The sequence below is a fragment of the Macrobrachium rosenbergii genome, chromosome 9 (genome assembly GCF_040412425.1).
Source record: "Macrobrachium rosenbergii isolate ZJJX-2024 chromosome 9, ASM4041242v1, whole genome shotgun sequence".
In the NCBI taxonomy this organism is placed as follows: domain Eukaryota; kingdom Metazoa; phylum Arthropoda; class Malacostraca; order Decapoda; family Palaemonidae; genus Macrobrachium; species Macrobrachium rosenbergii.
Window position 1 is genome coordinate 9,806,834 of NC_089749.1, and position 16,116 is coordinate 9,822,949.

At 39.9% G+C, this 16,116-nt stretch overlaps 1 protein-coding gene across 18 annotated transcripts in view; it reads left to right on the forward strand.

Annotated features, from left to right (window-relative positions):
- Non2 (upstream activation factor subunit spp27 homolog Non2) overlaps positions 1-16,116 on the forward strand; it is a 31,531-nt gene that overhangs the window by 3,212 nt on the left and 12,203 nt on the right. For 3 of the 18 annotated variants that reach the window (XM_067108382.1, XM_067108383.1, XM_067108387.1), the window contains exon 1: positions 2,298-2,449. The exons of 8 other annotated variants lie outside the window; for them this stretch is intronic. In XM_067108382.1, coding sequence (XP_066964483.1) covers positions 2,407-2,449 — 43 coding nt within the window. In that variant the 5' untranslated portion in view covers positions 2,298-2,406. Of the gene's footprint in view, positions 1-2,161; positions 2,543-16,116 lie in introns of those variants that run through there. 7 more of the 18 variants (XM_067108380.1, XM_067108381.1, XM_067108386.1 and 4 more) reach the window with 4 other exon arrangements.

A 16,116-nucleotide genomic window follows, 5' to 3' on the forward strand; every position in this document is an offset into this window, starting at 1 on the left:
AAGTCAGTAAGCAGAACGACTTATATTCCAAATGAAAGACGGGCATTCACATATCAAAAACTCCTGTCTCCAAAAAGCCATGACATTTCTTGCAAGAAATCACACTTGGTACTAAAATGTTCACGGTCAGGTTCTTGCGGCCGAAGGGACGACACACGTCCTTGGGTCCTGGTTTCAACGTTCCTGGGCCTCTGTCAATGACATCATCAACTAGACGGTCGAGTGAGGACCACATTGGAATACCAAACAACGATGTATTCTGCCAGAAATGAGATATTGTGTCGTGATTTAGTTTGCTGTGGGTTTTATTGGGAAAATGAGCATTTAAGACAAATGTTAAACTGAATTTCTCAGTTGCTGGGTTCGTAGTTCAGGATTTGAACAGCAAAATTTACGCCAAGCTAGTTCCGGCTGTGGTTAGTACTAAGCTACGGTCCCGCCACGATTCTCGTCCAGGCCCTAGTAAACTGATAAAAAAATACTAGTGATTTTCTCCTTTCGCCAATCTCGATACTTCATTCGACTCAGGACACCCAAAAGAAAGGGACGGAATGAATGTCACTACACTAATCTTTCTTCTACATTAATCTTTATTCTGCACGGTGCTTCTCTCTCTTCAAGGGCACCAAGCATACGAGTTTCTGCATTGAAACCCGTGTGTTATGTTGCAGGCATACTCGGTTGTCTCACGTCTTATATATATATATATATATATATATATATATATGTGTGTGTGTGTGTGTGTGTGTGCGAGAGAGAGAGAATCTGCATTATATATATAAAGTGCTGGAAGATACGAAAATGATAATAAAATGCTTTACAGCTCTTATAAATATTAGGTTGTATGGTGTTATCCTCTAAATGGCAATATGTATACAGTTTTATTCATGGCTCAAATTCACACCAGCTAAAGGGAAAAAATCACATCAAGGGCAATGTTTCTAGACATCTAGGATGAAGAGGAAAATGGAGAATCCCATAAGATATTACATACATTAAATAAATAATGTCTGACACATGAATCAGCATTTGCTATAACTGTAAATATTATGAATCACTGATGGGTCCCTTATTTACATCAAGAACCGTCATGAAGCTTCTAATCTTACTATTTATGTAAAACTAGTATTAAAAATGGCAAATACTCATTTCATCGACTAGAAAAATCACGTCCACATCGTCATACAGGGGTTTCCAGAATATGGTTTAGGGCGCATGTTTGAAACGAGAAGAATTTGAGCTTTAATTCGCCCTTGTAGCATCGGGATAACCGTAAGTATTACAGGTTAACCTTCATCTGTCGTATTTTCACGATATTCGGAAGATAACTCATAACAGGCAAATCACAGCGTACCCTGTATCTGTGGCGGTAATCGGTAATTTTAGATCCTTTTTTTTGTATCCTATTATTTTGTGGGGGGTTTGAGCTCTCTTGTCTGCGTCGGTTTCTATTGATTAAACCGGGCAAGGAACTCTCCGTTTTAATATTTCTTTGTTGATGCTGTTTTCCTGATTTTTGAGGTAAGTACCAGGCCCAGGTTCCAGAATTAGCAGGTACAAAGACATGGCTTTGCGTTCGTTCTCATTGCGTAGGGCTGAAGGGTCAAAATGTACATGCCACAAGGAAACCATCTTTATAGAATGGCGTCATAGGTGTGGGATTGGTGACTCGCACATCAATTCCTCGGCTATTTTCGGGACATGATCTCAACTCTACGAAAGTACAGCCTGACGGTTGTATCGGCGGACATGATTCCCATTCATTACACGCACTCGGCGTGTGCAAATCGCGAGTTTTCTATTTTTCTTTTAATTTCAAAGTATTTACCTAGCTACAGAGGGAGAAGGGTTAGTACGCCATTTTGGATCGTGCGTGAGGGGGACAGAGAGGCGACCATGAACCTCGCCTCCACCAAAGTCTTCTTACTCTTCTCCCTCATACCGGTCATCCCCACATCAGGACGAGTGAGCGGTTCACGTGGCAACGTTGTAAATCCTCCATGGAAAGCGGGAAGACCCCACCAAATTTATAAGTTGGTACATCGCCCACACTTACAATATGCACTATTTTAGGCTGTTTAGGGTATTAATGAAGTCGAATCGACGCTATTTCGAAACCATGGACGAAATAAATCAGATTTATGATGTAAATTAACAACTCGACACGCGTAACGTCCTTATTTTCGCTATGATACAATTTGTTATTTTAATGGGAACTGGGACAAAATACGCAGTAAGTTATACGAAAGAAATATTATAAAATAGAGCAGGATAATATAAAGGACAACGTGGGAGAATAGGGCTCAAAAATAAGCGAAGCTGCAACAAGCGAAAACTTGAAGACTCCACCTGTTTAGATGGCTGGAGAGAGCGAAGACACTCACTATACTTACTTCACTTGAAACCATGGTTTCGATCAGCCGAGAAACCCTCAAGAGCGAAATCGCCCGTGAGTATTTACCCGACGATCTTTTAGACTTTGATTTTGCACCAGACTTATATACGTTGGTGCCCCGACAGCCATGGACATTGTTGGTTTTGGGTAATTATTAGGAGACTTTAGATAGAAAAGGGCTCCCGAGGAGATGGGAGTGTTGTTATGTCTCGTGCATTGCGGTGTTGCCGTTACCGGCGTGTGTAAGGCCTTAGGTGTAAACGTCCTTCCTTCTCCTGACGGAGGAAAATAATTTGTAAATGTGAGACTCGAATTTCGAAGGCGGCAGATGTAGGGAGTGAGATGATGGGGAGGGAACAGGGATGGAATGGGCAGTCCATGGAGGGGGATGGAGCTGAAGGGGAGAGCAAAATATCTAGAAAAGAGCAGATTATGTGCTTCGTAGTGTAAGATTTCTAAAGGGCAGGGCATCAGGGGAGGGTATAAAGCATGCGTATGTCCAAAATTTTAAGGTAGTTCAAGCCAGGGAAAAACTATCGAATCTTTACCCCAGGTGGTTTAACAATTCAAGTTCGTGCGTAGTGTAATCGCTTGATACTTCGACAATCTTGATTTCCGGTCATGTATGTGGAAATACCCGATTTTCGGGCAGAAATGCCCAGAAGAATCGAGTATTCTGTCCCATGCATTTGCGGTGTTGCCGTACCTGCATGTGTAGGGTTGAATGTTTACAAAGACAGTGGTGCCACATGTTGCTACGTTGCCACATAGCAGCTATTGCTTGTTTCGTTGGAGGAGCGAAATTGTTTTAAGGGGGGGACCGGGATTTTGAACGAAGAGGGGGGGATGTAGGGGAGAGAGAGAGACGGGGTGGAGGGAGGGACGCGGTGGGTGAGGGAGGGGGAGAGCAAAAGAGGGAGAGAGACAAGAGAGCGTCACTGTGGCCGCCCTTCTCCCCTGTTCCTCCGTACACGACGCTGTAAGTAACGCTCTTTTCAACTGCCTTTATTTTGCTTCAGAAAAGGTGTTTAAACGGCATTTTTGTCCAGATGGACAGTTTTAATTACCGTGCGTTGATTTGCTGCGTTATTTGCTCGCATTTCCGTTTACTTTCTCCGAAATATCTAGTGGTAAAACGGGTCTCATATATTCCCTTGTCAGTTGGACCTTGCAGCGTCCCGCCTGAGAGTCTAGACCGGCATTTTGGTCTCTTCCACAGCAGCCCTCCCCAGCTCCGGTGACTAGTTCATTTTGTCCTTTGTTTTTCCGCCGTTTTGATCTATTTTGTCGAAATTCGTGGTCCTACGTGTCTCAAAACATCCTTTGAGAACCCGTTGACGGCAAATTTTCGTGGGATTTACTGGGAAGAAAATTTCAAAAAATGGAAGACAAGCGAGGCCATTCGAGATGGCCGTCTCCGTAGCGTCCTCTTGTTCACGGCACGATCATTTTCCACAATTAAAAATTTTCGCGTCTTTTGCCTCTCGTGCATTCGAATTTTCTTGTGGAAACCGGTGGATCAATCATCCGCGAGCACCGGGGGACGAAGAAATAAAGGGGAATGCGATTTTTGTGGGATATACGGCGTTAAATAAGAAATTTTTGCGTGGCGCTTGGGGATGCGACCTTATGCCGCCTGTGCAAGCAGCAACCCCAGCGACCCGTGACGAAGAATTTCGGAACGAAGCGAAACATTCTCACAAACGTGCGTAGAAGCCTTTGTCTTTCGCCGTGTAAGTGCCCTTTATTTTGACCATTTTGATACCCTGCCCCATAAATTGCTCGTAAATTGAAGATTTTAGTGAATTAAGCTCAAAATGCCTGTGTTTTGGGGGGTACTTTGTAAAAATTCAGGTGAACGATGGACTCTGGGAAACTCCGATAGAAGCCTTTGTCTTTCGCCCTCTAAAATGCCGTCATTTTGACAGTTTTCACGCCCTGTGCATTAATTTGAAGTTAAATCGAAGAAATTAAAACCGTAAACGTTAAATGCCGAATTTTTGGGGGTACTTCGTAAAAATCCAGGTGAACGATAGACTCTGGAAACTCCAACGGTTCTATTGTTCTGGCTTGATGCTCACTTCTTCTGGCTTCCCCCAAGCGCCTCTGAATAATTCTGTTTTTCTAAATTCGTGGAGCATCCCCTTTGCATTTCGTATTTTGGGGTCGATTTGAGTAAGATTGCGTCTTGTGGAAGATAATTTAGTTGATTTTCCGTCCCTAGAGAAGATTACCTTAGGGTTGGGTGCGGTATTAGGGTACTTGTGGTCAGATTTCTTTTCTATCACGTAGGCAGCAGCCATGGTCTTAAAATAATTATTTGACCTTTTATGCGAGGTCATACCGAGTCTTTTGCTGTATTAAATGCTTTAGGAAGGTAAAATGGTTGTTCATAAAACAGGATTGTAAGATAGGCGAGCCAAATTGATGTACTTGTCACTCCAAGCTAAATTTTGACAGAGTTCAGAGTTGTTGGTTAGTTGCATCTTGACCAAGATAAATGTGTGAAGATCACGTAAGTAGCCTAACCCAAGCTTACCCTATGTGGGCATAGTCCAGTGGCCCATGCTGATCAAAGTACAGGCCTGTTTTCTTATGGGGGGAGAAGAAAGGCTAGAGTAGCAAGTTTTAATTTTTTGAAGTCCCCCAGCCAGTCTTAATTGTGTGAGCTAGTAAAAATGTGTATAAAGCTTCTATGATAAAATTTGACATGTGCTTCTTATTTTCTTTCACTTGTATCTAATCAAGATAGTTAATTTCAGGACATAGAACAAAGAAATCATCATTATTTTTTGCAGAACAATTGTTTTCACTGGGTTTTTCCATTGAAAATACTTTAAAACGTCCAAGTCCCAAAAATTTTGAACGGGCTCGCCATCGTATTAGGCTTAGCCTAGATTATTTCCTCTTCGCAGTTTTATAGGTACATCAACTTGTGTTATTGCATAGCAGTTGGGTTGTCTAGTAGAATAGGCTAGTATCTGGAATGCTTCAAGCACATTTGAAAGGCAATAGAACATACCACAGTACAGTCACTGCAAAAAATAAAACTTTGAACACAGCCCCAGTTAATGATGAAAAGTGTGTTCTGACATTTGTGACTTCTATCAGGAGCCTGCAAGTTTCCTTATTCTATCATATGTCTCGCATCACCGTGGTCTAGGGGTTGGAGGGGTCTTCTCATCTAGACATAATGCTGGACAAGCAGTTGGAGGAGTCTTGATGGTTGCATGTTCGCTCTTTGCCCCTTGCTTGTAATTTGCGTATCTGTCTTGCGCTCCTGCATGCCCAATGATCAAAACATGCCTAAGAAATCTGCAAGAGTTGTGAAGAAGACAAGAGATTGTTAAGTTATGGATAAGCATGAGGTTTATGACAGCCATACCCAAAGGGCTAGGCGTCTCGAAAAGAATGGTTTCCAAGTGGTGCCAGCATGTGAACAGAATATGGAAACAACACTGCAGTTTAAAAAAAAAAAACTGGAAGACAAAAAAGACAGCCTAGCCTTATCAAAAAGGATTGTCCTGAAACAAAATCAATTCCAGCTAAGATTTTGAAGGCAGAAAATTCCATTTCACTTGGAATTATCTCGGAAGAATGATTTAGGGCACCTCCATTGCCGTCGCACGTTGCTGCAAAGGAGCCTCTCTCGGAAGCGATGGTTGTCGTAGACTTCCCCCCTTCTCCATTAAGTAACAATCTCTGTCGTCTTCATGAATTTTATAGGGATTTCTTTAGCATGTTGAATCATTAAGTGCGCAGGAGTAAAAACATAGCATATGAAAATTGCAAGGAAAGGGCAGGAGTGAATGCATGGTGTCTACCTGGATGAGAAGACTAGTGCAATTTTCTGACATGGTGATGCCAGATGTGCAATTGAATGAGGAAACATTTCGCTCGTGCTAGAAATCGCAAAAAACTTTGGAACGCATGTTTAATCATTAAATGGGGATACATTCAAAGTTTGTTTTTTGTGGTGACTCTAGAGGGAATGTACTGTGTGTTAGGTGATTATGGGTACTACCTAGTATACTGAAGTTAAAGTAGTGCAAGTGTAACAGCAATATATTTGATTTTGTGCAAGTTTGTTAAATTGTAACGTTTGAATATTCTGTAAGACAAAGTAAGCTTTTGCTATAGGCTATTGATTTTGATGTGGAGCCAGTCTTCAATTTTGAATTTCACATTGGTGCTTTCCAAGTTGCAATGTGCCTGATGCTCATTCCAGGATGCTCATGTCATCTTGAGAGTACATATGTCCTTCTTATATTTTTGGCTAACTGTTTCCTTTGTTTAATCGGATTTCTCTCCTGGAGTGACCCCTCAACCAAGCAACAGTGATGTAAATTTGTCAAAATAAACCTTGTCTCTCAATAAAGTACAAATTATGAGCTATTTCATGTAGTCAAATAATTCTTGTAATTAGTGTGTTTTTCAAATATTGAACTTGTATATTCCAAACTACAGTATTGGCAAAAGCATGAGGTGTCATGGTATTAGTGACCCATTTAGATTCCGATGACATGAAATGTCATGCAGATTTCATCTCCTGTAGAGTCTGATGTCAAATGACGTCAGCTGTAGAAAAAATCGTAAGTAATTTGACTAGTATTACTGAGATAACATTGGCATCTAAAGTGTATGTCCGTTTGTGCGTGTGCGCAAAGAAATTTCGTGAAGTTTTGAAAAAAAGTTTTTTGGGGGAGGAAAAAAACAAGTACAGTTACTTTGAATTTTTTTTTATATATGAGAAGTAAAGGAGTTACTGCTCCCTCCAACGTTTTTAAATTTTGGCTATAATTGTCGTATCCCCATTTGAAGATTAAACAGTACTGTAAGTAGTTACCGTAACACTTCAACTTTTTTGGACTTGGTCAACTTTTTGGACTTAGAGTATACCAGCAACCTGATAAGATTATGTCTTCCTCTTGCGAGTATACCAGCAACCTGATAAGATTATGTCTTCCTCTTGCTCCTGTTCTAGACGATGCAATTTTAGATATATCTTTCATGTTGAGTGTTAAGCCTAGCTATAAGCTATGTGGAAAATATTCAGGTGCAGGCTATACAGTGTAGGTCTTTTATCCTTACCAGAAAGGCCAGACCCCAAAGTGTCCGTTAAGTGTAGGTGCCACTGTATACAGCATTGTCATTCCTTAGTACATTTCTTTAAACCAGCTCTTGAACTTGAAACTGAAAAATCCCTTTCACTTGATGCAACGCAAGTTGCGTGTGCTCCTCTCCATGGATCAATTGCCTTTTGTCATTTTTCACTCACTGTAATACTGTATCATGATTGTAATTGTTTGCTGACTTGCTTTTAAGGCAAAATCACCCCCACGTTTGGGGAAAGCGTATGGGCTGTGGTAAGCATAAAAGGTGTTTTAAAAAAAAAAAATGTAAATTCCACATCCATATTGGCTCAGAGCGCCAGAGATTTCTCCAACCAAAGATTGAAACCAATCAGCATTGGGATGTTGGTCTTAGCATGAAAGAAGTGATATGCATAATGTCCATGAAATGCACTGTAATTATTATTTGTATCCCAAGGAGTTTTGAAGTTCAATTTTTACCGAGTTGGATTTTTACAATTAAGGCCGTTGGTTTTACTTGTTGATATTAAGGCACGTTAAGGGTTAGATCAGTTAGGTGGGTATATAATTGAAAGCACTACATTTTGCATACCAATATTGTATGTTCATGAAATTGGAATTTTTATGTGACTGCTGTTATGGTGCACTTATTCTGTTAAAGTTACCAGTATTTCTTTTGAAGTGGTCTTTTTAAGAAGTTAGGTTTTATGGCAGTATACCGTACTAATTTGGTGTTTAATGTGTAATTATAATTTGTAAATATATGCTGAAATGAGGAAATGAAATGGGGCCAGATTAGCTGGAAGTTTGCTTAAAAAAAAAAAAAAAAAAAAAAAATTCCTTGCTCTGGAAGAAATTTTTGCGGCAATAGAATTGAAATATTTAATCCACCATGTGCCAGCATCTTTGTTGGTAGAATTCCCTGATGCCTTTGGGCTAGTAGGATGTAGGTAAGGAGACTTTGGAGTTTCCCAGCAAGATTTTTATGATACATCATCACTAAAAAATAACTGCAGTATATGATTGCTGTGTCAAGAGGTTTTTTGCTTGCATTCTCAGAACTTGCTCCTTTGTAAAGTTTTCATGCCTTTGTTCTCGAAACTTGATCAACGATGTGTTTGGTCACAGTCTCATAATTTTTATTCTACGGTACTCTTGCTTTGGAACACGTCAAAACTCTCTTGCCCAACAGTTGTGAGGTGTTATAGTGAATGAGGAACTGGGTATAAACCTCTGGCCTTTGGGCCAGCTTAGAGTATAGAAGTCTCCCCCCCCCTCCATTTTTTGATTAGCTGAATACTGTAATTCTAATTTGAAAGTAAAAAAAAATATATGACGGGCAAAAGTTTCCCAGTTTATGATGTGTAAATATTTTTTAAGTCGAAAACGATTTCTAATGCTTTATAGTGTCATCTCAACTTGACCAACAGCTCAGGGGTCTGCCCCCTCTGGTAAGTAATAAAATTTGCAAAATAATGAAGACTGACATAACAGATATATTGGTAAAATGAATTGTTTTAAAAGCGTGTACATATATCTACCTACTTATGCCTACAAGATACAAGATATGTAAGTGTATTATTATACGCAAGTATATTATTCCTCATGTATGCACGAAAAGGAAAGCGTTTGTCATCTGTCCGTGTTTAACTATCCACCCTCAGGCACAGATAGGAAAGTTTCAGTCAGTGGTAGGAAGTTTGTTTTTTCGACCACCATCCACCCTCAGTTACAAGCATTTAAGCTTAGGTTATGTTCGAGCGTTCATTCATTCACCATTCAACATTTTAAGCTATTCAGTGGGTTATCTGCCAATGGTGAGAGATCATTTGTTTGGGTGCACAGTCAGCCATCTGATAGGCTAACCTTATGTACTTATAAGATTTTTCTGGTAGGCACAATATTTTCATTAATTTTATCAAAAGGGCAAAATCTGCTAAGTTGAGGTCCGTTAAGTTGTGGTGCCATTACCTATTCTGATGACCCTCTTATCCTTGCTTACCTAGCTTACTCAGAATTTGCTTAGAACACTTAAATTTTTAAGCATACATTTGGGTTTTTTATGATAGTGTTGAATATCTCAGTGTAATTTAGCAAATAATGTAAAACTTAAAACTGGTTGTATGGTTACCCAGCATAATTGCTTACTGGGCCTGAAGAATAAGTGTTAAAATTAATTGCTGGATAAAAATTACGATGCCTTGAAGCTTGGGAACCACCTATGAGACTTGCTGTAACTGCTGCGTTTATGCAGGATTGTTGGCACGCTCTTAAAGGGTTTCAAAGACTTCTTGCGTTAGTCTGGATTGGCAGTAGGCTATAGGCTAAGCAGCATACTATTCTATGCCTGGTCCATGTGACAAATTTCTCCATGACATTGATTACCCCAGCTCTTTTCTTTGTGAAGACGGGATTTTATCGTTTCCGTAGATTTCACAGCTTCGTCTATTCACTTATCCTTCAAAATGACCAAGGTCGTTGATTGCAGAAGTTATAGGTTCCGAGCGAGGGCTACCATGGGCATACCGCCTTCATGCTTGGCGATTATCCTGAGTTTCTAAAGTGATTGCTTCCTCTTCACACCAATAGCAGGAGAGAGATAACTCCTGGGAGCATCTGTAGTATCGTTCACAGGCGTTCGTGTAAGGGAAATTTGTTGAAATTGGAAACTTCTTGATAGGTTAGGGAAACAGATTTACCACAAATTTTGGTCACAGTTCGTTACGTATATCATGGGTAGTTCTCTTGGTAAGGATGCATGACTTGAATAAAATACTCTTTATTTTCAAGTTTTTGAGCATCGTGTTTGCCACTTTTTTCATGGTGTGAACTTTTCACTGTATTTCTGGCCATGAGTCATGACTTTTCTTTTCATTTTTATCAAAATCATTTTCCTTATCAGTGCCCATGTTTTTGCCGCATAAAGTAGCACAGACTGTAATTAACAGTTGCGAGTTGTTGCCCCGTCTACTGATGGGATGTTTCCAGTCACCAATTGTCTGGCCATCACAGAATTTTATAAATGCTGTGGCTTTTAGTTTTCTTTACAAGGAAACTATGAGGTGGCTTTGTTTGTCTGTCCGTGCACTTTTTCTGTCTGCCATCAGATCTTAGAAACTGCTGAGGCTAGAGAGCTGCAAAACATCAAACGTACCAAATTGCAGCCTTCTAGCCTCAGAAGTTTTTATTTTATATAAGGTTAAAGTTAGCCACAATTGTGCATCTGGCAGTGATGTAGGACAGCCACCACCGGGCCGTGATTAATGTTTCATGGGCTGTGGCTTCGTACAGCATCATACAGAGACAATCTCTCTCTCTCTCTCTCTCTCTCTCTCTGAAGTTTGCTTTGCTTTTGCTTTGCTTATATTGACAATCAGTCCTTTCTATATTACACTTCCAATCATAAATATTTCCACAACTTCCTCTGCTCGTAATAGGTTGTGTATAGGGGCTTCGGGTCCTCTTCTGTGCTTCTTGATAGCTTTCTCCATTACTGTGATAAAACAAGCAGGGGCTTTGGCACTTTTTGCTGAACATCATTTACCTCAAAATCTTATGATTTACGTCACTGAAGACTTGACTTAGTGTTTATTCTTTATCACAAACCTGGCAAGTATTCACTTACCCTATGTTTTTGTAATGCATTTGTACTGTACTCTATTTTTTCAGTGTTCACTGATTCTTTGGGTATGTACTTAAAATATCTATTTCTTGACTGACATGCTTATAAAAACATTGGTTAGTTTGTTAACAGGAAATTCCTTTGCATGTCAATTAACGTATTTTGGGAAACCATAGTTATCATTTCAGTAGCTGAAACCTATTCACATGCAACAAGCTTGTAAATACTGAAAAGCAAAAAAAATAAAGTACATATGCACTACAAAACTGTGAAGACTTGTTTGGGTAGTGATATCACTAAAGTATAAACACTAGGTCAAGTCTAAAGTGACGTACCCCGAAGGTTGGGTAGTGCCGCCAGTGCACCTCGTACGGTGCATTGTAGGCATTTAAGTTCTTTGCATTGTCCCTTCGGCCTCTAGTTTTAATATTCTCTCTTCCATCTTGCTTTTCACTGTCTTGTAACTGCGGGAGTTCACTCCTGTTACACCTTTCAGACGTTACTGTCAATTTCTTTGTCAGTGCTGAATGACCTTAGGTCCCAGCACTTCGCCTTTGGCAGAAATTTTCTATAATCTATTTCAGTGACATAGATCACAAGAATCCAGGTAAATGATGTTCATTTGCTGTGCGCTAATGATTGTCGAAGCTTGAGAGGAACAGAGATGAGAATGCTGAGGTGGAATTTGGGAATATTGCTGCTTGAGAGATTGGAAAGTGATGAAATGAGAAGAAGAGCGGGCTTAGTAAAGATAACAGAGGTGATAAGAGAGAGTCACGATTGAGATGGTATGGGCATGTGTTAAGGATGGATGACGAGGAGGGAGTGAAGAGGTCTTGGGAAGAAGATCGAGAGGGAGGCAGAGAATTAGGTGGCGAGATAAAGCGAAGTAAGATATGGAGAGAAGAGCTTTGATGGAGGACGATGCCTTTGATACAAGGCAGTGGAGAAGGCGCATCAGGCAACAGACCCCTTAATGTAGGGATAATGGTGGGAAAGAAGTATAACTGTTGAATACTGGAAAAAATTATAACAGATCCTTAGCAGTGTGCCGAAAGTAGGAAAACGCTGTAACTTAGAAACATAAGACTATTCGAAAGCCTAAGCACTCCGTTACAGATTTTTGGCAATTCGTATTTGAAAAGTGCTGTAACTATGGAATGCCCTGATGAATAGCCACTTGTAAAAGGGACCACCTGTAATTTGTCACTTGCATGCCTAAAGGGTCTTGATCCTACCCATTTGCAAAACCTTTCAGCCACCTTTGAATTTGTTTTTTTTTTTTTTTTTCTCTCACAATTGTTAGGCCAATTTGTTGGGTCCCAGCCCATTGGGGATCCTTGGGCAAGAGAGTAAAAACATCAGGTAAAAACGCTGTCAGTATCAAGGCTCTGCATTGATACGGTCCTTGTTACAAAATGCAAATGCTCAGGTGTTATTGTCCAGCTTTGGCCATCTTAATTCACTGTGAGTTAGGAAACCACTACTGTATTATGTATGTAGCATCAAGTAAAACTAAAAAGTCATTTAAGAAATGACTAATGCCAAATCCGGGATGTTTATGAAAACTGAGCAGTTGGTAAAGTCAAGTCAAATTACCACACAGGGCTTTCAACCAGGAAACTTTCCTGATCTGTCTGCACAGCTGTTAGTACTGGGGGTTGATCTGTAAAATAATAGTCGTCATTGCTTTTTTAGATTTCAGTTTGGAAATGTATCTGCCACCCAAATCTTGAGAAAGTGTAGAGCTTTTCCATGTCTTAAGACTTTGAGTGTGGACTTGAAAAACTAGCGTTGGAAGCCTTTAAATCAAGAACTCCATTAAATCCCACCCTCCTATGAAGGAAATTGGCCACATTAGAAATGACTTTGAGCTTCTGAACACATTCATTCACAGAGGACTCTGATTGATTTGGGTTAGGTATAGTGTCTTATGTAGGCCAAACTATCTGTATGTTCCTGACATGGAAAAAGAATTTAGGTTTTGTAGAGCAGAAAGGCAGTGGTTACGTACATTTTAGACCTCACTTAGTGACTCAAGATCCAGTTATCTGCATACGTAGGTGTGGCAGAATACTTAAATTTTCTAAATGCTGTTAGATTGTGATTGAAGGTGGTCTAATTACTGTGATTTTTCTCTTGTATTCTTTGTGTCAGACTTTGTTGAAACAGTTACTGTGAGTCACAAGCATGTAAGTTAGCAGTGGCTTTGATGAAGTGAGATCACTACTAAACAGGATTACTGTATCCCATTAATGAAGAGAGCAAAAGGCTGTGATTTTGTAAAGCAGAAATGTGTGGGAGATATCGAAATGTAGCTAAAATCGGTCACAATTATAAAAGTTGTATGCAGAGATGTGTGGTCTGGCTGCTAGAAAACTTGAGCTGGTTTGTCCACGTGAAGGCATGAAAAAGCAATTTCTTACTAAAGTTAATATAGAAGACTGGTAAGAACACTCAGAAATTCATGGGAGAATCTTTTGGATGAAGGTGTAGGATAGGTGGGAAATTGGCCAAAGGTGTAGAAGATACAAACTGGTGCCAAAATCTAGTGTTTAATGTAAACCTTGGTACAGGAAATGTTGCGTAACAACATTGATGATATATCCAGTGTGATACTCCATTTCCTGGCAGTCTTGTGACTGCGTTGCTGTAATATGCTTTACAGTATATGCTTGTAATCACAAGTGTATGAAACCAATTATAAGAGCAAATAGCAAGCCTTGTGCTGAGGCAATATTTCTGGTATCAGCTATGCAACATTAAAACAAGAAATGTCATATTGGAACATCCTTACAGTTTGTACTCAATAGTGATGACATTGCAGAAAGGTAGCCTCTTATGAGATCACTAACTCTTGTCTGTTATAGCCTATAGAATACCTTTGGTGATAGGCTGGTATGGTTGTTAAAATTTGATAGTGAAGTAGTTAATTAGCAGCTGACAATTGTGGATGGCGATCCCACCCACTTACTCAGCAAGCAGCATCACTATGCAGATGTCTTGCTAAGTGAATAGACTGGAGTGCTTTCATTGTGGCTGATGCTGTTGAAGTTTTGAATTGTCTTACTGTCCTGTGAACTCAGACCTCTGGATTGGGTTGTAACTTGCCCATCATAGTATCACCTAGGTACTGTGAAGCCCAGAGGCAGCTACAGGCAGATTTTACACTTAAGAAATTTTTTTTATGCTGGCTTTGTATTAGCCAAGAGACTATGTGAGTTGCATGGTCTCTCGACAGTACAGAACTCAAAGGGTTGGGGCAATTCCTTTCATTCTCACTTGTTCTGGAGTTTATGGCAATAACACAGAACCCATCAGTTCCTGGTAAGGGATAGTCTTTTTTCAGTCTCTTCCCCTTGAGACTTGTAGATGTGATTAAGATGAGGTGATGAATAGCCAGTGTAAGTTTTACTTGACTGTTTGTGAGCAGGACATTACGTCCCAAGCCAAAATGTTAATGGTTTTTCATTAGTCCCAGTGTAGGCACAAGGAAAAGGCATCCAAAACACTTGCTCCCTGGCTTTTGGAATCATCAAACAGGGTGTTTGAGTTTGGATGAGGGCTCACAGTCAGGGCAACCATTTATATCTAGGGGTTTTGGGGGGAACATGTTCATATGTAGGGGGCGTCAGTGTTTTGGTTACCATTTTACCTCTACCAGATAGGTGTTGCCCACAAGTACATGTGTATGTTCTGAAAATCTGTGGCTCTGGTAGGATAGAATATATCACCTGAGGTTTATGGTGGTGAAAGGTTGAATGTAAGAAAGATGGCTGGTGTTCTTCCCTTTTTAATGTTGCAGCCAGCGGTCGTGTTTTTGCTGGTCAGGTTTGATGCATGAAGATAGTGTACATAAGAGCTTCCAATCCTCGGGCCTCTCTTAGTCAATAGATGCTACTTCGTCTTCTCGTCAACAAGGAAGGCAGGATGGAGAGTACATATATTTGTACTGTATGATATGCTTCGTAACAAGCAGGGCTTTCCTTCTCACGTGTGAAGAAATATAAATTTTTTGTTTCCTGGAGTGGGCTTGCAAGCAGGCCTTGACTCTGGCAGAGGGACTTGTCAACCTTCCCCGTGCCATCTCAAATTTTCTAGGGTAAATTGCACTTTCATAGAGATGTAAATCTGGCCGTAGAATATCTGCTCTGAAACAACCTCGTGCTTGTACTTGGTGTCGTAGGGAAAAAATTGATCCGGCTTGCTGGGCGCTTCCTGTCCTATCTTTTGTCTGCTGTTAACTTCCTCACTATCAACCCTCAACAACCAGACTAGTTGATCACCGAAGGTGTTTTATATGAGAGTTAGGCTTGAGTATATAGGAAAAAATACAAATTACAGTTTTGGAAAAATTTTGCTCTTTTTGTTGCTTACTGATGATAAAAAAATTTTGGTTTTTTCACATTTTAATGTAGCTTGTATCATTTATACCTGGGAGGGTTGGTGTAGACCAGATATACATGATAATTTTACACACACTATTAGATAGTGGAGGGATATGAAAGAATAAGAAGTGAAATAAAGCAAAAAGTACATACAGTATATTGTATTGTACTTGTTATAAAGAATATGTGCTTTTTCTTTTGTTAACTTGTTTTCTCTTTGAAGAGAATATCAAGTGAAGTTTAAGAAAAAATGGTTGCTATTCGCCCAGAGGGGGAGACCAAATCTGGGTTGGTACAGGGTTTTGAAACATTTGGTGCCGAACAGGATATTGCGATATAAAGTTGTGCTTGAAACTGTGAACTTTGTGTTAAAACTTTTATGAGTGAAGTATTTTGCCAGCAGAAGTGTACTATACCTGTGCTGAAGCTGATATTACCGTTGAAATATAATTTCTTCATCTGCTGAACTGTATCTAGAGCACAGTTTTAAGGGTATAGACAGTGTTTGCCTTTTGTAGGATAGATTCTTATAATACTCGAGACAGTTCTGTACTATGATATTGTTTGCTTAAAACGTAGCATAAGTAAAGAGTTGTCTGGAATGATTTAACGTATTTG